At 34.6% G+C, this 25,182-nt stretch overlaps 1 protein-coding gene across 4 annotated transcripts in view; it reads left to right on the top strand.

Annotated features, from left to right (window-relative positions):
* The window catches only part of LOC144968311 (rho GTPase-activating protein 8-like), a 99,018-nt gene that overhangs the window by 23,165 nt on the left and 50,671 nt on the right, over positions 1 to 25,182 (top strand). For all 4 annotated transcript variants that reach the window (XM_078906552.1, XM_078906549.1, XM_078906551.1 and 1 more), the window contains 6 exons: positions 1,946 to 2,049; positions 3,061 to 3,121; positions 4,947 to 5,034; positions 6,613 to 6,744; positions 7,436 to 7,522; positions 8,859 to 8,957. In XM_078906552.1, the coding sequence (XP_078762678.1) occupies positions 1,946 to 2,049; positions 3,061 to 3,121; positions 4,947 to 5,034; positions 6,613 to 6,744; positions 7,436 to 7,522; positions 8,859 to 8,957 (571 nt within the window). The remainder of the gene's footprint in view (positions 1 to 1,945; positions 2,050 to 3,060; positions 3,122 to 4,946; positions 5,035 to 6,612; positions 6,745 to 7,435; positions 7,523 to 8,858; positions 8,958 to 25,182) is intronic.

Below are 25,182 nucleotides of genomic sequence, written 5' to 3'. Positions count from 1 at the left end.
GGATTATTCGGAGCTCGTCTTCGTCTACTATTTCTGTTAATATCTCCAAAAGTTTTCCTCTGTCGATCGTATCAAAGGCTGCGGACATATCGATTCCGGATATTGTTATGGATATGTTTTCTTTGAGTGCCTTTGCTGCCAACCATTTATGTGTCCATACAACGTCCGATGTGCTTCGGTCTTGGCGAAACCCGCTTTGGCTATGTGATAGATAATTTTCTATTTTCGGTCTAATTCTGTTGAGGACAATAGTTGACAGTGTTTTTCTTAACAATCACTACTATAATTCACATTATTCACATTATTATTGTTTAAACATCTGCAATGTAACAATGTCTATTTCTTGTTTTGCGGTTTATTTTTTGTTTTAAAAAAAAAGTGTATTCATCTTTTTTTTTAAACTGATTATGTTTGGTAGATTTGATAATACGATTGTTAAGGTCTTTTGCAGACTTTTGATCATGTCAGTTAGATTTAATAAGGACAATTGCTATGCCCTCTATGTAGACATAATATATGTAGTAGGCAGTGGTTTGAATTTGATGTGATATTGCAGACTTACACAAGAATTTTTGTGCTTTCTAAATCTTATTTATTTAATTATTTTTTTTCGCACGTATGTCTCGATAAATGAAGTACATTTTGGTTAACTCCCTCTAACTCTTACTTACACATGATATCTAGGTTGATAAAAAAAGAGGCAGTTACTTGCACAACATTTTTGACAGTAGAAGAATCAAATTGATTTTATTTTTTTGTATATCAATTAGATATAGTACTACTGTCGTTGGTGCATATATTACAAAAATAGAAAATTATTATAATTCTATAATTATAGTACTTTTCTAACTGTTTAGCAAGGATAATGTTTTCAACAATCCTTGGTTTTAATTCACCTTTAAAGTTATAGATTTTGCTGAAGAATAGTATTTTGTTGAACGATTTTAACCTTGTATTTAGTTATTTTTGTCACAACTATATATGTTGAATGAAAATTTATTAGTAAAAAAGTGATGTTAAGGTATTTAGTGTAAGTGGTGTGTTTCTATGTTTGTTAACGTGTTTGTATGTGTGTGTGTGTGTGTGTGTGTGTGTGATATTCATTCGTAATATGAAGATTGTCCTTGAATCACAAGCTCTGTCCTTTTACCCAATAGTAAATGACAATTTTTTATACCTGGCAAATTCAAAAGAACTGACCACATCATCACTTTATTTTTATCATTGATTTATTACATTGCCCAATTAACCAGGCAATTCCGAACATTTGTATTGGCATAAGACTCGCCTCACCTTACATTTTTCTTAATATTTCACCCTTAAATTTAAAAAAAGTAATAAAATAACAAGGCAAAAGAGCTAATTACACATTTGTCATCTAAACGAAAGAAAAATGAAATCATCCTCCACGAGCATTTGCATGTTAATTGCAGTAAACATATTCCATTTATTTTAAACATGCATCTTCAACCATGAAAAAATCACACCCCCTCTTTGCTGTTGATAGGTAGTAATTTTATATAATGTATTCTATTCATACACACATGCGGTATTTTTGTTTAATCTGATCCTGGACTGCTGGGCATTTTTTCATTTCCAGCAACCAATCCCAAGGAGGAAAATTACTGTTTCTCACCATTTTTTGGAGCCTATATATTGTTGCTGATATTATATCAGTGATAAATAAGAATTTATCATAAAAAGTCAATTTATTTCTTGTTTTGCCAACTTTTAACTGTTTTGTTTATCATTTATGGTAAACAACAAATTGTTGAAAGAAATTGTGTTTTGAAAGGGAATGTGAACAAAATTAAAATCTTTTCCTGGAAAGTTGTTTTAAAGAAAAAGGTCATCACTATTTTTACATAATGATAAACACGCTCCTCATTGCCAGATGTTATTTTGTATCTATTAATTTACTTTTTTGTTTATAATTTTTCTCCAGAACTAAATAAAGATGCAGAGGGCGGGGCATTTAGAAGTGGAGCCATCACACCCGATGGATTAATAGACGAGGACTTTGAGAAGGAACTTGGCACACCTTCATCTGTGAGTTTTGTTTTGTCTGACTTATTATGCCAAAAGCTGTGAAATAATGAAAATGTTGCTGCTTGAAGCTCGAAGGAAAAAAATAAAGCTGTGATAAAATTTGTAATTTGAGACAATGAATAAGCTTCGATATTGGGGCGGGTGATATTAATTTTTTTAAATGAGTGAAGCAGGAACTTATGTTGATAATAACAAGAAATGAAGTGAGTAGGAAAGTACCAGAAAGCTGTAGAAAATAAAAACTTGGTGCTTGATACCACTTTTTCGGGAGTGGTAGATGGCTTCAACTGTAGATCTAACATCATAATTATAGTAGTTATAGTTTTTTAAGATGTCAAAAAAGTCTGGGCAAAGTTGATACTCTGTCTAAACTTTTTTAAACATTTGAGTAACTATTTTTGTTATTCTGTTGGAGCTAGATAGCCATTTTTTGGTTTATTTTACATTATTCAACTAATAGAAACTGATGAAAACGAATTTTTTCCTTAGTTTTATTTTCTTTGTGTGTGTGTGTTTGTGTGTGTGTGTGTGTGTGTGTGTGTGTATGTGTGTGTGTGTTTGATGAGATATTTTTTATGGCGAACATTGTATAAACAACCTTCTGGTACAGCTTCATATCTGGACTCCATTTTAGCGAGAAATGGTAAAATGTTCTTACATTGATTGAAAAAATTACATATACATTTACACAAAAGCTATGGAGCCATCTGAATCTGCTTTTAATCTTTTTTTTTTTTTTTAATTCATTAAAAGCCGATTCAGGTGGCTCCACATCTATCAGCCCCAGTTTTTAACATTATTTCTAGTTATTTGACCTAGGTAAATCAATGGAAACTCAATTTTTTCATTTTATTTTTCAACTTAATATTGATGGGGGTTTTTTTTTTATCAAAACAGTATAAAGTGACATTTTGTCATAGCTTTGTTTATCCTTTATAATTGAAGGTTGTCATATTCCTTATGGACATAGCAAATTTCCATTTGTATTAATAATGGTATTTGGTATTTCAGGAAGACGAATCCCCAAGTGAATTTAGTGACATGGAACGGTTTAGCATCATTGAAGTTGCAGGTGGGTACATTTGATTTGAATGTTGGTCATGAATCTGTTATTATTCAAAAAATTCCCCTTTTAATTTTTTTGTATTTAATGATCTGGCATAAATAGTCAACTGATTTTTTAATTGTTTTTGTTATTTTTATTCTTACGACTGAATGAAATTCGACCTAGAATTACTAATAATTTTTTTTTTACCTATTATGTAAGAGTTGAAGTTTCCAACAATTGTTACAGTAATAATTGTTAGGAAGCTGGTTGATTACAAAGTATGTTCTGTCAGATCTAACTTAAATGTAGCTACCCTATCTCTGCTGATTTCATAAAGGGGCTGTAAAAAAAATTCCAACTGTGTGCAGATATAAATTAGATCTGTCTGTGTGTTGAAACAGTTTTTTTTTGCTTACTGATCGAGCTGACTTGTTTTTATTTTAATGAAAAGGGGTAACTGTTATCATTGACAGTTTAGTGTTTTCATTATAAATGAATTCCTCTGTAAGTCATAGTTATACCAAAGTAATTAGTATAACACTGATCAGAAGAAAGAGAATAAGGTTATGGAATTTTGAGCCATCAACAAAATAGTACTACTCTTACCTGCCAACCCTTGACTGGAATCATTCTGATCTTCACTCATCCTTTCCGTCATTCGGCCATTTAAAATTCCGATTTTCTTGTAGTTATAATTAAGGGGATGGGTTGAAAAGAAAAAGATAAAAAGAGGGAGACAAATAGAAAAAATAATTGATCTCTTCTCCCTCTTCCCCTTTCCATTCCTATCAAGCATGATTATGTTGCCAACTGTGTCAGAATTCTGCTTCTATACGTTTGATGTTAGTTTTGAGAGGAAATTATCCATTGGTAAAATTTGGCAGTTAACTCAAGTAAAATGCTGGTCCATGAATCAGGACATAAGATGGCTGATCTGGAAGCACCAGTCCATAAATCGTGAATACAAGCCTGTGTGTTCATGAATGGTTTTTTTTTTTTTCTCCTTCTTTATTTAGAATACTACAAACATTAAACTTGAATTTGATTGGTTAATACTTTAGCTTGACCCTTCATCTTGTGTGAAGACAGTGTGTGACCGTTTAACCAACAAAGAAACCTAGGCACCCCCCTTTCTTCCCCCACCCATATGCTGACAAGGGATTTGAGTGTGAATATAGTTGATTTTAATCAGACAAAGAGAGAATTTTACCTACACGTGTGTAGTTTGTAGAACCTTCATCACATGTGCATATAATCTAACACACAAATAAGCAACAATAGAGGATAATTGACTTTTATAGCCTTTTATTCAACTCTTCGTAATGACTGTCTAATGCTAGGTGACTGAAGTCCTGTTTGCCTAGGGTTTCACAGTGATGATCAGCAATATCGTTGATTTTTTAAATGTGTAATATCTCTTAATAAAATTATTATTTGTGTTTTTAAACTATTGAAAAAATATTCAACTTTTAGAAAGTGTGTTTTTGTATCACAACTTATTTTTTATAACGCAAAGAAGATCAACTTTTGTGACCACTTCTGCGTGAACTGTTCCATCCTTGTTGCAAGTTACCATTGCCTCATTGACTTTGGTAGGCACGTAAGAATTACTTGAGTTAATAGTGATAGATTTTGCACATGTTTATTTTAGGCAGCCTATCATTATTGCAAATTCCTTTTTTTTTCTTTTTTTTTTTGGTCTCAAATTCCTATTTTCTAATGTTCTGGTACCTTTTTGGAATATGAATTGTTGGCAGGTCTGTACTCCTTTTTTTACTCCTTGTATCTTTTGTCATCATAGATATATAAAAGTGCTTATTCAGTCATTATATTTTTCATGTATCACCAGGTGATGATTTGTATGGCAGAAAAGTCATCGTAGTATCAGCCTGCAAATTGCCTTCCAACAAATCGTTTAACCATCAGAGACTTTTACAGTAAGATAATATATTTACTGGTTATATATGAAGCTCATAAACGATTTCCAATCGAAACTGCTACATGAAAGACGATCCATCAACAAATTCCTCGTATTCCACAAAGCACATAACGGAAAACTCAAAATTCCAACTAGCCATTTGAAACAGAACAACAGCAAAACAAGAAACTCAGCTTTTAATTTTGAAATCCTCCACTCAAGAACAAACCATCATAATTACTCTTTCTTCCCCTCCACCATCTGACTTTGGAACTCCCTACCAACCATTTGCTAACAAGCCCTTTTGACTGATGACTTTAAAAAATCACTCACTGCTTCCCTCTAAACCTTGTTACTGAAAAGACGGCCATACAATCTTCAGCCTGAAGCTTTGGCCTTAATGGAAGAAGAAGAAGAAGAATGGTTTTCCAAAACTCTCTATTTTTCCCATTTTGAGATGTTGAGGATTATCTCCCATAAATTCTTTTATCCGTTCTATTATTTTATAATGATTAAAACTTAAAATTCATAAAGATCTAAGGATATGCTTTTGCCAATAGGTGCTTAGAATAAACCTACGCTTCAAGTTTGCCTATGGATGGAAAATCATATAAAGTAGAAAACTAGCGAGCCTTCAAATGTACATTAGAACATATGCAGATGTGTGTCAAGACATGTAACATCATCTGTCAGGTATTAAAGAATTGTGGGCTATTCCGTCTTTTTTCAAAACTCATTTCCACTTTTTCTCACTTTTACAAAAAGAATATTTAAGCCAGGTTTCATTCAGCACACCATTCTTCAATTCTTTTAATCTTAAAAGATGAATGACCTAACTTAAAATAATAATAATAAAAATGATAAATATAGGTAGATAAATTAAAAAAAAACAAATAAAAAAAGGAAAAATTGAGCTTTTATATTACGCAATATCCACTAAATGTGCTCAAAGCGCTTTACAAGGGGTCCCTGGTCAACAGCAACATTTAACATGTAGGACGGGACATGCCTCCTGTTAGGCGATATTACAATTTTTCGGACAAAGACAACACTGTTATCGACCAGGTACTCATTTTACACCTGAGCACGGTGAGAGAATGTGAATAAAGAGTCTTTTCCAAGGACTCAACTATGCGCCGAGCGAGGCTCAAACCCAGGACCTTCCGATTCGAAAGCGAGTGTCATACAACTAGACCACATAGCCGCACATATAGAATTTATAGAATAATAAAATAGAATTTGAATAGATTATAAAAGATAGAGCGTCAATCTCAATTATAAAACTTAGTCGGCATGAGAATTTAAAGAAAAATAAATGTTCGATTGTAGATGATCTATTGAGTTTTGCTTATTACTTCTTCTCTATAATTAACTATTATTGCATCTTCCTTTTTTGTCCTGGTTGCATTGCTCTCTCCCAAATTATACTTTGTCTAGTTTTTAAAGGAAAATACTCACCATATTTGTCATGATTTTGTGTGTTTTTGATTTAGCACTTTGTTTTATAACTCCCAGAACTAGATGTTAATAAGTACCCCAACATTCCATAGATAATGTTGTTTACTAGTTTTTCTTTATTTCATTTCTTTCATTCCAGGTACATCAAACATACACTGGACAAATATGTAGAACAGGATTATGTGATCGTTTACTTCCATTACGGGCTTCACAGAAACAACAAACCAAAACTGTCATGGCTACTTCAGGCTTACAGAGAGTTTGACAGAAAGTAAGGATATTGAAAGTTATTATTTTTAATGAATAATGAGGAAGGAAAAACGTCATTACCACCACAACCATCTTTGGCATCATCATCGTCATCATCATCATCATCATCATCATCATCATCATCATCATCATCAGTTTCATCATCATTTTTATTATCTTCATTATCCAGACTTGTAAATCGTCAGACTATAATCAGAATTTCGACTCACGAGTATTGGTCCACCAATCTTATTTAGTCCTGCAAAAAGAAAAAAAAGTGCTTTAAATAATTAGACAGCTGGGTTCTGGTTATTCTGTTTTCCAGTATTTAACAGGCCTGATTATCATCATCGTCATCATCATCATCATCATCATCGCTATCTTCACCATTGTCACTGTAGCCATCATCATGAATATGGATGCTGTTATGAAATTCAATAAAAATGAAGAGTGGTCATCAACCAGATGTGTGAAAAGGATAGCGAAACTCAGATGTGATATCCTAGGACATATCAACAGAGATCAAATTTCCCCATCATTGTCACCCATCCAGTCATTGACCATGCTCTGCATAGCTTGATTTTGTTGAGCCTGCAATGCTATATATATTTTCCCATATTCGAATGTTGTCTGAAATGTTATAGATAAACAAATTGGAATGAAAATCCTGTTCCATTCAATTTATATGTCATCTCTTCTGGTCCCTTCAACAGATACAAGAAAAATTTGAAAATGCTCTACTTAGTTCATGCCACAAACTTCATCAAAGTCTTATGGAAAATCTTCCGACCCATCATTAGGTAAGCAGTTATACAATACTTTAACTCTTGGGTTGCTAGACCGAATCTCCTAAAACCCTGATAATTACTTCTATAGACGGTTTAAACAGTGTACCTAAAACAATGAGCTTTTATATAGTGCAATACACTGTTAATGTGCTCTAACCACTTTACAAGAGTGCCTAAACCGACAGCAATACGTAAAAATAGGACAAAACATAACGTTCACTTTCATTTGCAATCACTGCTGATGGTTTTTATCGCATTCAAGAAATTGGCAATTTTGGAGTCAGAGGGGGAATTTCCTCCTTTTTATAATATTACATTTCACCCAATCAAATGTACTTGCAATGAAAGACTTGATGTGTGTTGGAACAAATAGGTGCAGTTTTCCAATCTCTCCCTGCCCCTGGGACCGATACTGGTCCTTTGTTTTATGAAGGGATCACTCTATCAATCAAGTTATTTTGGCCTCCTGGCTGGTAGAGAACTCCCAGTTGGCTCTTGAGGTCCAGTGGTATGATGCTTGTGACCTGCAGGTTTAGATGTGAGTCCACTGTAAAGTTGAGTCATGGGAAAGGACCCTTATTCACGGTTTCTCACCATGACTTAGACTTATGGTCATCCGCTTCCTAATCAACTGACTGGGACACCCCGGCAGCTTCTCTAATTCTATTTATGAATTCCCTCCATTGGTCTCTATCCTTTGCAAGGGACTGTAGGTCTTTTTCCGACCTGAACTCTTGATGGTTTTTGAGGTGCTTCAAGTCTGTTTAATATTGTTGTAGTGTTTGTCATTGGTCTGCTTCCACATTTTTTTTGAACTGATTCTGTAAAGTATGCTTTCATGGTTGTTTGCTGGAATATTATTGTGTCCTCTAAGAAAATGTACAAATAGTCTCCATCATGTTTTTAATATTTAGGTTGAGATTGGATTTTTGTTTCATTTTTTATAGAGTGATTTGTTTGTAATTTTTGTAGGATAGTGAATGTTAAGCCTGATTCTAAGTTGTTTTCTATGGAATGTGTGAAGTTTTTCTTCTTCATTCCGGGTAATAGTTGATTTTCCATAGTTGTAAAAAGGTATAAAATAAAATATGTTCCAATAACAATTTTATCTTGTGTTGAATAGAAATTATAATAGCTCATTGCAGGCATCGTGTCTTACTCTACATGTTCAGCTTTTGTGGCTCCCGTTAATAAGCGCTTTGAGTCCATTTAGTAGATATTGCACTACACAAAACCTTACTTTTTTTGGATTTTTTGGGGTTTACTTTTCGTTTTGTTGAGATAGTTCCCAATGATATTCAGATTGTCATGATAAAGAAGTATTTATTTATCCATTTTCAACCCTCAGCATTAAGTTTGGCCAGAAAGTCATGTATGTAGACTACCTCCAGCAACTGCGACATCATCTCCCTTTCGATCAGCTGGCTGTCCCCTTGCCCGTCATGGAGTGAGTATAACTCTCCTTCCAGTCATAATCTGACCTTTCAACTCTCCCAAATTTACTAGAAATTTCTTAATATTTGTCCTCAATTCTTTTTTCCCGAATTTTTACCTCTGTTCTTGCTTTATTAAAAAAATGTTTATACATTCCTCAAAAAATCAACATCATCATAATCATCATTATCATCATCATAATCATCATCATCATCATCATCATCATCATTTTCAACATCTTCATTGTCATCATCATCATCATCATCATCATCATCATCATCATCATCATCATCATTATCCAAGAATTTTTTCTAATTTTGGTTTTGAAAAGAGATCAAGCATTGTCATGAGTTTTGTTAGTTTTTTAAAAATTGAATCTTTTACATCCCCAAGAAGGAATCTTTTATTTATTTGTCTTACTCTTGTCACCAAAAGTAGTGGTTGCAAGAAAGGTACCCTGTGTATATTTTTGGTTGAGTAAGTTTACTACCCGACCTTTTAAATTGACCCAGAGGGTAAAAGCAGCTGATGATGGGTTTGCAACCGTATGCTCTTAGAAAAGGCATTTTGCACACATTTTCCTCATCCTATCAGAGATGTATTTTACATTTTAATTTCGGAGATCCCCTAGTGTTGCCCCTGAACTGAAAAGGTGATGATACAGTGCCTGACAATTTTAAAAGAAAGATACGAGAAAAAGATCTTCCCTACAAAAACAATAAGAAAATACAATACCACCTGCCCCCTGTAAAATAATGTAGACAATTTAAAGCAAATGAGATGTCTATGTCTTCTCTAGCTCCTACCACAACCTCTCATCTCTGTCCAACCACTTGCTCCCTAGCAAAATTCCTTTTTAAAGGTTTGGTCAGAATTTATTGGGGTTTTTTTTTGTTTGTTTTTTATTCTTCAAATATTTATGAATGACCTTCGGCTTGGTAACTTCTTATACTTTCAAACAAGTCGCAGAATTATGAACTCTTGACAAGTTGAAGGTAATCTTAACTTATGGATATTTGAAGTAAAAAATAAATCTGACTAAAATGTAAAAGAAAAGGATTTGGTTCAGAGAATGGCAGAACTAATTCAGTTTTCATATGGTCTTAATTTTCCACATTTTTTTGGGGAGATACTCTATACTTTCTCTCTCATTGTTGACACTGTTAGCCCAAAGTTCTAACATGAGTTAGATTTATAAAAGTTATTATTTTGATAATGAAATGTTTATAACAACAACTACAACAACAGTATGCTTTTGGTCAAACTTTTTAGTAATCAATTGCTAAAGGTTCAGATCTATATTATGCATATAAACATTTTATACCGAGAGAAAGAGAGAGAGAGAGAGAGAGAGAGAGAGAGAGAGAGAGAGAGAGAGAGAGAGAGAGAGAGAGAGAGAGAGAGAGAGAGAGAGAGAGAGAAAGAGAGAGAGAGAGAGAGAGTCTCCATTTTATTTAAAATAAGTATAGATAATCATATATTTCTATTCATTCAGACCACTATACATTGAGTGGTCTACCTTTTCTGGCATTCATACTGTCTTCTCTTCTTTGAAGCCTCAGGTTTAAGGTATTATGACCCAATATATACGAAGTAAAAGCTTTTTGACCAAAGTGTAAGAAGACCTTTTTTGTCAGTGTACGCCGGTGCTGGCTTGGTTACGACCAACTCTATAAACATGTCAATTAACATAATATGAAATTATTACAAGCTTGCAGGTGGTCAGATGTTGTTCAATTGTGTAGTCTTGTAACGCAGGCAGGTCAGCGACTTTTAAAATGATCTCCTCACCCACCGCAACACCCCTCCCCTCAGTCTGTTTCTCACCCTCCCCCCCCCCCCCCCCCCCCCCCAGTCACTCTCCTGGGGTGGGGTCTTATGGTTTCCCATCGTGGGTTAAGGATATCACTTAAGCTACTTGAACTTACGTGCCGTACCCCCCTCCTAATTATGTTTTGCCTTTTCAAGTTGCAATCTGAAATTGTGCTGGAATGAGAGGATTTCATTTTACCTGCAATCTTGCTATGGTGTTTAGCCTGGAGATAAAGTCAAATGTGTTGTTTCTTTAAAACACACACACACACACACACACACACACACACACACACACACAAAACAACAAACTTTTTTCTTTTCAATCCTTTTTTTTTTTTCAAGATATTTTTGCTATGAAATTCATATCTCCAATTTGTACTGTTTTGTTGTTGTTATTTTATTTTTTGTGTTTTTTTTTTTGTTTTTAGGTGTTTAACGGCGCTTTCAACACTATGTAGGTTATTTAAGCGCCCGCAATTTGTACTGTCATATTATTTTAAGTTTTCATTTATTATTGTTTTTTTGTAACCATCTGAGTGTTCGTGTTATCAGGATCTTGTTCTTTTAACTTTCATGCGGTCTCAGACTAGACACTTTGATTGCTTTTGGAATCTTTTTCTGTTCCTTTTTATTAACAAGTTCCCTTTGCTTCACTTTTTTCGTGGACACTTTTACTTTAAACTAGAGATCTATAACCTCTAATAAATTGGCGCTTAAATTGCCCAAAAGTGTAGCAAGCTCCGTAAAACTCATTAAAAAGACACACAAAAAACAAAGTTTTGCTCTCTCTCTTTCTCCCTTTTCCCCCCCCCCCCCTCTCTCTCTCTCTCTCTCTCTCTCTCTCTCTCTCTCTATCTCTGTCTATGTGTGTGTGTGTGTTTGTGTATGTGTAACAGATATCTTAAATTCGGGGTTCATTCTAAACCAGTACACGTTTTCTGATCAATACAGAAAGTAGATTTATTTTTGTACGACGTAAAGTAGATGTTTTTTCCCTTTTGATATGCATTAACCCCGTGATTGTGTCGATGCAAATTTCTATTCTTTTCTTCGACAAATTCCAACACTTCTGAGAGAGAGAGAGAGAGAGAGAGAGAGAGAGAGAGAGAGAGAGAGAGAGAGAGAACAAACATAGTCAAATAAGTATTACCCCCTCCCCCAGAACATAATAAAAAAAGACAAAAACAACAAGACAAAGCGTAAAAAGATATAGGCCAATTTAACCAAAAAAAAAAAAGCAAATAAAGCAACAAGAAATAATAACAAAACAAACTACAACCGACCCCCCCCCCCCCCCCCCCCCAAAAAAAAAAAAAAAAGAAAAGAAAAAGAGCAAAAACAAAAACAAAAACCCATATATTTCAATTTTGTTGTCATATTTCAAGATTTCTCTTCCATTTTAAATGATTTTTTAATGAGAAAAACTAAGGTGTAGTATGACACTGCACTCCTACTCCGTCAATTATACAATAACAATTACTTGCTATTGCTATCCTCTTAGACAAGGCACTATCATTGGACTGGATGGACAGTTGCATTGTCGTTGCTGCTCTCTATGTAAAACCTTTGGTTAGTTCGGCGTCTATAACCAGATGGATAAATAAATATTGAGGAAAATTGATATTTTAAAAAAAATTTTTAGCCTTGCCGTTATAGGGTCAGTTTGATTATGTAGACCATGTATATTGAACCCATTCCCTTTTAATATAAAGCTCTAGGTGCACACAGCATCAGTCACACAAATTATAAGTCCACTTAAAATAACAACAACAACAAAACAAACAAAAAAAACTCCAAAAAATAAACAACAAAAACTAGATAAGCTTATAATTATAAAGAAGCCACCCCCCCCCCCCCCCCCCCCCAATGATAAATAAAAACCTTGCAAAACAAAAATATAGGAAACTGAAACTGAACAGAACAAAAAAATACCCCCCCCCCCCCCCCCAATCAAAACAACATAACAACAGCTAACGAAATCGTAAAAGACAATCTGTCAACTTAATAAATGCAGGAATTAAAAAAAAAACGGAAAATACCCAAAAAGAATAATTAAAAAATAACATAAACAACAACATTACCAAAAATCGAATCCAGCTAAACAAAACAAACAATTAAAAAAAAAAAATTAAAATTAAGAAACCGATAAAAGTCCAATAATTTAACTTCAATTTGACATTGGTAGCATCTTGCGGGGACCATAAAATGGAAAGAACGCGATTAATTTTTTTTTTTTTGGTGAAAAATGAAGGTATTCAAGGTAGGATTAACTTTATTTATCTTGAAAAGAACTTTAAAAATTAAAGTTTCGAAGCTTTTTCATAATTAGTTTTGGGCAATTTAATGAAAAAAGAAAAGAGAATATAAAGGGTGGTCATTTGCTGGTCACTAGTTTGATAATGAATGGATTAGCCTGCTTGTTGGGACACCTGGGATAGTTTATTACTCCACGGTGTGGATTGGTATGCTGGACAGTCACGTGTATTGTGTGGACCACTCTGTAGGTCCTGGCGACAGGGCTTTGTCCGGTACATGGGGTGGCAATTAGTTATTAGTCAGCACCGACAGTATGTAGATGAAATATTAAGAGAGAGAGAGAGAGAGAGAGAGAGAGAGAGAGAGAGAGAGAGAGAGAGAGAGAGAGAGAGAGAGAGAGAGAGAGAGTTTGCAAAATTATAACCCAATGAAGACTGAGTCGCGTCTCTGTGATAGTTTTGTTTTGGTGAAAACGGTTAGGTCTGTGGTTATATTTATACATGCATGTAGACTAATAATCAGAGGAAAGACATAATACTATTTAATAGTAATGTTAACAATAATAGTAATAATGATGACGATGATGATGATGTTGATGATAATAATGATAATAATAATAATAATAACAATAATAATAATAATAATAATAATAATAATAATAATAATAATAATAATAATAATAATAATAATAATGATAATAATAAGTAAATAGTAATAATGATAATGATGATGAAGATGACGATTAAGATGATGATGGTGATAATATTGATAATGGTAATAATGATATTAATGATAATGATAATAATAATTATAATGATAACAATAATAATAATAATGTTGGTAATAATAATAAAAATGATAATGATAATAATGATGATGATAATAATAATAATAATGTAATAATAATAATAATAATAATAATAATAATAATAATAATAATAATAATAATAATAATAATAATAATAATAATAATAATAATAATAATATTGGGTTTAATAATATTCGATAATAAATTTTGTACCGTTAACTTAATTTCAGGTTTCTTTATTTTGTTTTTGTATATTTCTTTTTCTTTCTTTTTTTTTTTCTTTGGTATTTATTTCAATTGGGTTTAATACATGGTATAGGATCTCTCTTTCATTAATGACCGATTAATCATCACTTTATACTATTATTCCATTGTATAATCCATTGTCAATCTGGTATTATGTCAGAGTGATTTTGATGAAGAAGTTAACTTAAAAGTTATTCTCTTGGTGTTTCAGCGGCACATAAGGCCGATTTGATGAAGAAAATGGAGTTTGTGCGGCTATGTGGTCTAGTGGTATGACACTCGCCTTAGGATCAGAAGGTCCCGCGCGCATAGTTGAGTCCCTGGAAAAGGATCTTTACTAATATTCTCTCACCATACCTATGCGTGAAATGAGTACATGGCCGTTAACAACGTTGTCTCTGTCCGAAAAACTGCAATATGTCGCCCAACAGGCGTCGCGTGTCTTCCTATACGTTAAGTGATATTGTTGATTAGGGGCCCTCTGTAAAGCGCTTCAAGCACGTTTAGTAGATATTGCGCTGTAGAAAAGTTAGCTCAAGTTTAAATTCAAAATGATCAGCGTTATGTGAGGAATACATCTCACTTTCTTCAGTGACGACACCAATTGTTTGACTGAAATATGATTAGTTGATCCTAAACTTCTTTTCAAAGTATTGGGTTATTCCCGGCGTGATGCCCTTCGTTAGACAATTGATCACTTATTTATTTGTCTTGAAACCAGTCAAGCGATATTTTTTATAATCAAATAACTGCGATAAAGGAAGATGAGTAGGGTTAGTTACTTTATATACATATATATATATATATATATATATATATATATATATATATATATATATATATATATATATATATATAATATATATATATATATATATCAAACACACACATACACACACCCACACACACACACACACACTGGGTGGGGTTCCTGACCTCCCATAGTGGGCAGGGGGTACATACTGTGTCTTCTATCCCCTTATATCTGTTTTCCAACATGCTTTCTGGCTTTGTCTTGGAATGAGATTACTTGGTTTTGTCCTGGTCCTGGCCGGATGCCCTGGCTGAGAGGGAAACAGTCGAATGTATAGTTAGTTTTGGGAGATGATATTTTTTTCATTGTAAATCATCTCTCTGTTATGCACTGTATTATGCTTTTTTAAATATTATATATGATTTGTAAAACATTTGAGTGTGTTCCTCTTAGTGGGGACCTGTGCTTGTGTCTGGATGAGACTCTTAGTGATCTCAAACTAAGTACTTTGAAAGAGTGCTTTTGGAATCTACACCTGTTTCTTATTTGAACCAATTCCCCTTTGTCTTCCCTTTTCTTGGATGCTTTATTGTAATTCTAGAACTTTTTACTCTCCCATTTTCTTCCTTTTTACTGGCGCTGATATGACCTTAATGTGTTGCAAGCGCCGTAAAACCCTTAAAAACAAAAACAAACAAACACACACACACACACACACATACAGTGAGAGAGAGAGAGAGAGAGAGAGAGAGAGAGAGAGAGAGAGAGAGAGAGAGAGAGAGAGAGAGAGAGAGAGAGAGTCATTCTCTCCTTTTCTATGTACAGCATGGACATCACATCTGGAAATTTTAAAAAAATAAAAATTATAGTATTAATTAACCTGTTTACACATGTCTGCACGTGGCCTCGGTGTTGACAACAAGAATTAAAAAAAACAACCAAAAAACAAAAATAACACACGGACGCTTTCCTTACCCATCCCCGCCCTCACCGTTGTCCTCATGTGAAACGTGTAATGAAGTGTTTGTTTACAATTTGTTTATCCTAACTTTCATTCATTAATTATAGATATTTACAAGCCAACTTGTTCTATAGCCTCGCTTGAAATACTGCGCATATTGTTATCTAAGTGATACAAGAGGAAGTAAGAGGTAGATACGCCTATTTATAGTGAGTAATGTGTATTGTAGCCAAATCGCGTAAATGGTACGAAAAGGTCAGAATTCCCGAGATCATCAATACCCAGGCCATGTTTATTTTCCATCTTAACACTTAATGAAAAGTCGATTGAAGTTACTAGAATAAGACAGAATAAGAAACATACATACAGAAAGTAACAAAATGAAGATTCATTTCAGTACGCGATAAAGACCAAACAAACAAAAAATCCCCCCCCCCCCCCCCCCTCAAAAAAAAAAACAAAAAAAAAAAAACAACAAAACAACAAAATTTAAGTGGTTTGGGTATTAAACAATGTGTTTAGAATGAAGCCCACTAATCATTGAACAGAAAGAAAAAATCCCACAAACATGGAAAGCAATATAATTTTTTTTATTGATTGAAGTAGGTTTTAAGCAGTAAACGTTCCGTTTTTTGTTTTTTTTTTAGTATTTTGCTCTTTTTTGAAGCTGTTATATTGTTCATTTTTATGCATTACTTTTTACACCCCATAACTTTTATCAGCTTTGTATTCAGAATAAAACCCAACACCCCAAAAATCATACCAACATATTTTCCAGCAAGTGACACTAGAGTTGACTAGCTAGATGTAACATGCAAGATATGTATTAATTATGGAGTACTATTTTATAAATAAAACCCTGCTTTTTGGTTGTAATATTAGGCGTTAACCCCGACCCCCCCCCCCCCCAACCCCCAGTCTTTCTAGACATAATTTTATTTTTGAAAATGCATTTTAAAATATCGCTATTCTGGGGTTCAAAAGACAACTCCACACATTTGATATCGGTTGGCAAGTCTGAAGATTGAAATCCTGTAGAGAGACGCTGATTCATTTATGGATTTATTTTTTTTTTTTTAATTATTTGTTTAAACATTTTTATTTTTTTATTATTATTATTATTATTATTATTATTATTATTATTATTATATTATTATTATTATTATTATTATTATTATTATTATTATTATTATTTTTATTATATTATTATTATTATTATATATTATTATTATTATTATTATTATATATTATTATTATTATATATTATTATTATTAAATTATTTCTTGTAATTATTTTCTTTTCTCTGTCGGGCACTATATCATTCATACGTTTTCAAATTTATTATCTATCACCAAAAACCTGCTTCTAGGTTTTTCACTTTCATATTTTTCACAAATGATAAAAAAAAACCCATAAAGGTATACACTATATTTTTTTGTCTCATTAGCTTCACATCGTTGTAAATAAGACAAGTCGGCACACATCTCTTAAGCTTGTCGTAATCCCTTCACCTTCTAGCTTTGTTACTGATGATGGGGTCTCACACAGCTTTATGGAAATCGTTGATTGCATTAGACATTCTACACACGCTCTCCCCCCCCCCCCCCCCCCCCCCTACCACCATCACACTTTATCTATCTATATCCGTCTACTCGTCTATCGATATATCCAATTATCTATCTATCTATCTATCTATCTATCTATCTATCTATCTATCTATCTATCTTTCTATTTATCTCGGTTTTTCTCGTTGTCCTCTCTCCACCTCGACTCTCTCTCTCTCTCTCTCTCTCTCTCTCTCTCTCTCTCTCTCTCTCTCTCTCTCTCTCTCTCTCTCTCTCTCTCTCTCTCTGCCTCTGTGCCATCCGGTAGATGGGTCTAATTCATAACAGGTAGAAATTACTATGTGATAGATGACCGCTACATTCCGATAATCCGACTAGTTTCCTATCCAAAGAGTATAAAGCAATTGCCACTATTCGTCTAAAACTACAGAAATCATGGTTAACTCCGGCTCTGTGGGCTTTATGATGATGAAGGGCTATATTAGATGTAATTGACAGTATTATTGATATGATCTAGCTTTCATCAGTTTTTCTGACGAAATCATGGCAAATTATAATTCAAAAACTAGGTAATTGTGGTAACGTGAAATTCTCCTTAAAATGTCGAAAAAGAATAGTACACTTGTTTTTTTTCACACTTTGAGATTCTACTCTTGCTAATCTTTTTAGACCCACAGTCTCCTGGTTTATAGATCATCAATTACCATATTTTAGTCTAACCAAAAGAGATCCGCTGCTGAAATCAAGATCTTTCCAGCCGCCCCCCCCCCCCCCCCCCCCCCCCCCCCCCCCAAAAAAAAAAAAAAAAAATGAATATGGGTCTCATTTTTGTGTCCTACGTTACAAAAAAAAACAAAAAAAAACTCGACCTTATGACTTAGGTTCAAGTACAATCACTCGATATCGCAAAACAAACAAGATGTTAGTCTTCAAGTACCCTAAATATCCATACGATGCTGTTCAAGTCTTTGCTTTGAGAGTTTTTGACGAGATAAAGTTCATTTTCGATTGATAGTTGAAGTACGATGAGTTTTCTGGACAAAATTTTTAAAGTGTGATTTTTTTTTCTTGGAGAGTGCGACAGAATGGCCCGTTAATAGATGAGCATTATTGTTCTGCTGGTGTAATATGAAATACACATGTTTAAAAATTGGCCGATGTTACTTTTTCTTCAAATTTCGGTAGATAGATTGATGACACCAACTTGTTAGTAATGTCTTTAACAGAATCTTCTTCTTCCTCTTCTTCTTCTTCTTCTTCTTCTTCTTCTTCTTCTTCTTCTTCTTCTTCTTCTTCTTCTTCTTCTTCTTCTTCTTCTTCTTCTTCTTCTTCTTCTTCTTCTTCTCTTCTTTTCTTTTCATCATCTTCTTTCTTCTTCTATCTTCTTCGTCTTCTCTCTTCTTCTTCTTCTTCTTCTTCTTCTTCTTTTCTTCTTCTTCTTCTTCTTCTTCTTCTTCTTCTTCTTCTCTTCTTCTTCTTCTTCTTCTTCTTCTTCTTCTTCTTCTTCTTCTTCTTCTTCTTTCTTTTCATCTTCTTCTTCTTCTCTTTCTAAGACAGTAGGCCAAATTGGGGATCATATTGCTCTTTTGATATTACAAAGTAAACGTTTTCTGATTAATATGTTCTTTTTTAAAAAAAAATGTATTTTGTAACTGTGTGGCATGGCATTACGGTTATCAGTTTGGGTTATGATAAAATTTTGTTTTTGTGTTTGTGTCGAGTGGGGTCAAGAAGATAACGTTGGGTAACTCTTACGGGAAATCAGGAAACCATTGTTGTATTGAGCAGGCACTGACTGGTTGTGCAAGATAGATACGAGAAAAAGCAAATCAAACTTATAGCGCAGTATCCACTAAATGTGTTCAACGCGCTTTACAAGGGGTCCATAGCCAACAGCAACACTTAACACGTTGGACGAGACGTGACGCCAGTTTGGCGATATTACTGTTGTTTTTCGGACAGACACAAACTGTTAACGACCAGGAACCCGTTTTACACACGAGTACGGTGAGAAGGAGTCAACTATGCGCCTCATAGAACGGGACTGGAAAATTATGACCGTCCGATCTGAAGGCGAGTGTCATACCACTGGACGACATCACCGCACAACCAAATATTAGACAGAATAAAACACGAATAAAAAAAACAACTCTTCATAAAATCCGCCTTCCTCGACTAGGGATCGAACCCCCAGATCTTCTGATTGCCTCAAGTTGGCGGGTATGCCATCATATATATTATCTGTCTAGAATTGCACAACGACAAAACGTTACAGATTGGGAATTATTGACTCTAATGCTGATGATAACAAATAAAAAATAAAAAAATACCATAAATAAATAGATAACATAAATAAATAAATAAATAAATAAATAACATAAATAAATCAATCAATAAATGTGTAAATAAGGAGATGAATAGATAGATAGATACACCGAAAGGATATCTTAACGAGAAAAGCACCAAGAGCATTAACGATGCTACCGGGGTCTACCCGAACTCTCGTACTTATGATAAAACTTTTTAAAATATTTATTTGCCCAGGACACTTTTTGTTGACATTGTTGTAAAATATCTATCGCTTAAAATGGCTCTCAACTCGCCCAAAAGTTTAAAATCCGAGACTTCCAAAAGTGTCAAGTTTGAAACTTTTTGACAAGTTTGGGGTTATTTCAACTGATCGATGTTTGAAGCAAAAGTAGTTTGTTTGTTTTTTTTTCTGGCCGAAATGAATATTGTAAGATAATGTTAATTTAAAATCGAATCTCACCGGTAGAGGATTAAAATATAAAATGTTATTCATCCCTATGACGCATAAGGAATTTCCCCCTTCATCTCCTTCCGTGGAATTGATGTGTTCTTCCCGGAATTATTAAATTAGGAATAAGCTGTTTCATCCTACCACAACCAATTCACGATATATATCTCATATCGCCACAAAGAATATGGCGTATAGGGACATAATTTGGTCACCTATTTTATGAACTGACCTCGTATTTCATTTCAATCCAACTCTTTCGGAAGTATCATCATTAACCTTTACACACACACACACACACTCACACACACACACACACACACACACAGACAGAGAGAGAGAGAGGGGGGGGGGGGAGAAAGAGGGAGAGAGAGAGAGAGAGAGAGAGAGAGAGAGAGAGAGAGAGAGAGAGAGAGAGAGAGAGAGAGAGAGAGAGAGATTTATCAAAATATTTCCACGCTCCAGATGTTGAAATTATTTTAGAATGACCCCATCCATTATAATCTCGTTAAAATAACCAGACGACTTCAAAGGGAGAGAAAGAAAACCTTTATCGAAGTCCAAAGCCCCATTGTCTCGGCTATAAGGGCTGCGATGATATACACTTGATTAAACGCCTTTTTTCATTTTTACTAGAATTTTTGCCTCTCCAATTATCGATTAATTAAGACAAGTTCACCACCAATTTTGTTGAAACGTCTCAAAAATTAGACTTGTTAAAAGTGTCAGGGTTTAAAATTTTGAATCATTTGGTGGTCATTTTACTCGATGATTTAAGAAGTAAAAGTTTTCGAGCTAAAATTTGTTTTTTAAAAAGTGTTTTTTTAAAGTGTGTAGCAAAATGGTACGTAAATAGGCGTAATGATAATGTATGAACGTTCATATTATTTTTATTATTATCGTCGTTGATAGTGACCTTGTCTTTACCTGCTGGTGTATTTGTTTTATTTGTTTCGTTGAAGACGTCGGCTATCGCATCCTGGTTAATTCTATGTTTTTTAAAACTATTGTGGTATCAATCCACTGAATCAAACGTAGTTTATATTCAAGTATCGTTTACTTGACCATCAATTTCAAGGCCTTTGGGAACCTTGAGCTGATTTGTTGACAACAACAATGCGAAAAATATTATTGTAACTTAGAACATACTGTTTGTTTGGGACAAACATCTCTGACGTTTGCCGACGGTATCTGCGGATTTTAAATTGAGAAGTTGAGGCGCTATGGACTTCGGAGAGTTTGTTTACAAAAGGGTCGTTTTGTTTTAAATGATATTATGTTATTTGTTATGGTTTGTCTTAGGGTTTGGATTTGTTTTATTTTGTTTTGTTTTGCTTTTGTTTTTTTCCCCTTTTTTGTGTGTCTGATTTTCCGTTTTTGATTTTATGTTGTTTTTTTTAATGGTTGTTTTTCTTTCTTCTCACCCTTTTATTTGTTTGTTTTTAAGTGTGTCCCAATGGTGTTGGAAAACGGGTCTGGACTCGCAACACAATCTAAATTAGGTTTGATGGTTCGAACAGGTGATATGACTGCTGTATGCTTATATATAGGAATGGAGTTTTACTCACATTTATTGGAGGTTCAATGAGATGATTTATAAATAAATTGTTTTCATACATACAGTCAGGCAGAATTTTACAGATTGATAATAAAATTTGCCATGAAAACGACTAGACATTATGATGTATTCTGTGATGTTTTGCGACTATGATACCATGACCAAAAGAAAATCATAAATAAATAAAAGAAATAAATAGAGAAGAGAGAATTTTCCAAGCCATTCTAATTAGTAATCTCAAGAATTTGACACACTAACCTCAACTATTTTAATTGATGGCGACATATAATTAATTCTTCTGGAAAGGCCTGCTGATTTGTGACGCGGTATGTGTTGATTTAATGTCGAGAACACCGAGGCGAGCTGAAGGCGTCATAGTTCGCCTTAGGACCGAAATGTTTGGGGTTCAAACCTTATGGAAACATTTTATTCATGGCTTAGGATCGTAATGCCTCCCATTTGCTGTCTCATCTCATCTCATGTAGTTCCATATCTGAAGCAGACGTCGGAGGTCATCTTCCGCCAAGCTGATCTATCTCTTGCCAATTCTATTAAAGCAGCGCCACCTTTCTCAGCTTCATCTGTCCAAGTTCTTATCCCTTTCAAATACGTTATTCTTTGTCTTCCTCTTATTCTTTTTCCATTCATCTTTCCAGTCAAGGCGAGTATTTCCAAACCAGGGTGGCGGATAATGTGTCCATTTGCTGTACTCTGATTAAATATCTATAGATTGATGTAGCCCCGAGTTTGTTATATTTACATGACTCTCAATTTATTTCTTTAAAATAGTCTTTAAATAAAGGCTTCTAAAAAGTCTCAGGTTTGAAACATTTTGACAAACTGAGATCATATTAAGATATCGATAAAAGATGCGGATGTTGTCTGGCCAAATTAAAAAAAAAAAACAACAACAAAAAAAAAAAAAACTTCCTTTAAAACTGTGTTTTGTTAGGGAACAGATTCCAGTCGTATTTTAATACGCGCGCTTCAAAATGAAGTTTTTGAGAGGTCATCTTAATCTATTTAAAAACGTAGTAAAAGTTTTCTGGCCAAATGAAAATGTTACAAAATGTGTTATCCATGGCATTACTACCTTCATTCTTACTCCGGTAAATATTTATAATCCGTAAACATTTTACCACCAACTTAACCTGTTAACTGGGAGTTTTGTTTGTTTTTCCAAGATAAGAGTCATATAAATCGATCGATATTTGAGGATATGTTTTCTGGCCAAATTTTTAAATACACCTTTTTCCTGAGTACGGCAGTTAACTGGTTAGATTGGCATTGAAAACAATTACGTTGGAAAATTAGTTGTTTTTCACGGTTTTGCTTTGAGGATGTAACAAAATCTACGTGTCCTATTTTATTATTTCTTTGTATCATACGGATATGAGACGACTTTTGGGAAGAACGTGGTTAAACATTAGTGCGGGGCGGTCCTTGGCAAGCTTAAGGACCACGGTCCTACGGTCCTTGGGAAATGAAGACCGCAAGGACCGGTCTCTAGACCGGTCCGTTCATTCTTGAACCGTTAAAGACCGCTACACGATGAAAACCGTGGCCTACAGGAGTAAAACACACGGAGTAGTCACACTCATTTCAAATTGTAACCTAATTAGAGAAGAGGGTGATGCCTTCTTTATTTGCTCACCGTACTTCATTGTTACTTCGATAATTTAATAAAATTTGAAATTTATCCCCATTAACGGAGATAATGGCATCGCCCAAGGCGTTGATCGAGTTGTTCGTGGCGTTGATACACACACGCAACTCCTACCCCCCCCCCCCCCCCCCCCCCCCCCCACACACACACATTAGAGACGTGAAGTTATAATAAGAGGGGGTGGATGAGGTGATAAGAGGGGTCGATGGTGACTTTTCGCCAGATCTAACAAACTCAGCTACCCATTCATTGCTGAGTAGACAGGGATTCAGAAAAAAAATCGACTGCACCCGGATCGATCTCTGGCCCTTTGCGTATAAAGAGAGTGCTCTATCAACTGAGCTATCGGGGTCCCCAAATATTCTATTGGACCTTTTAAAAATACAGACGTTATAACTGGTTTTTTTGGACGGAAGAAACTAATGAAACTCATATTACTTGATTAGTTAAAACACCAAACGAAATTTTAATATTATTGTATTATTTTAAATGACAACAATGCGATAGAAAGGAGTGGCGACAAGAGATGGACAAAAGAAAACAAAAAATCAGACTTGCAACTTGCTAGGTTCGACACACACACACACACACACACACACACACACACACACACACACACATCTTTAGTAGTCACATACATTTCAAACAATAACCCATTAGAGAAGAGGGGTCATGCCTTCATCATAGATCATTGTCATTGCGATCATTATGGTGTAGTAAATTTTGAAATTTACCCCGTATAATGGAATCGTCCAAGGCGTGCGCCTCCTGTTCCCCCCATCTCACACACGAAAGGGCGGTTTGCGGAGTGGAGGGAGGTGGTCGTCTGCCTCTATGGTCGTCTGTGTCGTTTAGTGTATGGCAAAGGGGGGTGGGTGCGATTAATTAAGTGGGATGGGTGGTGATTGGTGGAAGATAGGCAAAGGACCGAGGCAACGAATCGCTGGGGAAGTAGTATGGCGCGAGACCGTTGAAAGGTGATAAGAAGTGAGGACCGCCGGCGGTCTTCCTCTTTGGGACTGGACCACGGTTCACAGCTAAAAGACCGTGGGACCGGTCCTCGGTCCGGTCCTCAGCGCGGCACTACTATTAAACATGATGACAAAACATTTTTTCCCTCTCATTTTAACCGGAAACGTTCACTTCATAAATTGATAGATAACATAATACGACGACCCATACCTGACCAAAAAGATTCAAACTCAATATTGACCTCGATCTTTTTAGGAGTCTCGGGTTTAAGGATTTTTTGTTTTTGTTTTTGAGAAGTACCTATGTATGTGTGTTGTGGGGGAGGGGGGGGGGTAATACTATTATATCGATAAATGAAGTAACGGTTTCTGGTCAAAATGAGAAAAAAGGTGTTTTATTTGCTGCGCGGCAGGATATTGCGTCCATAGTGTCCGGTTTAGACCGTTCTTTAACATGCATCTTGGAGAGGAGGGACCTGGACATCCCCTTGTGGATTAAGGACGTCAACATCTTGTTGTTTCCTCTGGGTTTTGGTGACGTCACGTTGCAGTTTGTTGTTATTTTGTGCTAGCCTTTAAAATGATTATCTCTTACCCTTTTCTCTCTGAAATTTGCGATCGACGCATTTTTTATGTATTGGCAATCTTTGAGGGTTTTTTCTTTGTTTGATTTTTTTTTTTTTTTTTTTTTTTCATTGTTTTGCCAACTAGGATTTGGGAGCATTGATGACTGCTATTACACATTATTAAAAATCGTGTATCACAATTTATAGATTTCTGTCCTTGTCCCGAGCTGAGACTATCTATTGGTTTGCTATTTCCTTGGTTTAGATCGTTCGCCGGAAGGAGAGAAGTCGATATGGTCTATTGGATATAATT

Source organism: Berghia stephanieae, chromosome 3 (genome assembly GCF_034508935.2).
Source record: "Berghia stephanieae isolate SIO BIC M18660-M18661 chromosome 3, UCSD_Bste_1.3, whole genome shotgun sequence".
Lineage (NCBI taxonomy): Eukaryota > Metazoa > Mollusca > Gastropoda > Nudibranchia > Aeolidiidae > Berghia > Berghia stephanieae.
Note: the sequence above shows the minus strand (reverse complement) of the source record. Positions and strands in the feature narration are given on the sequence as shown.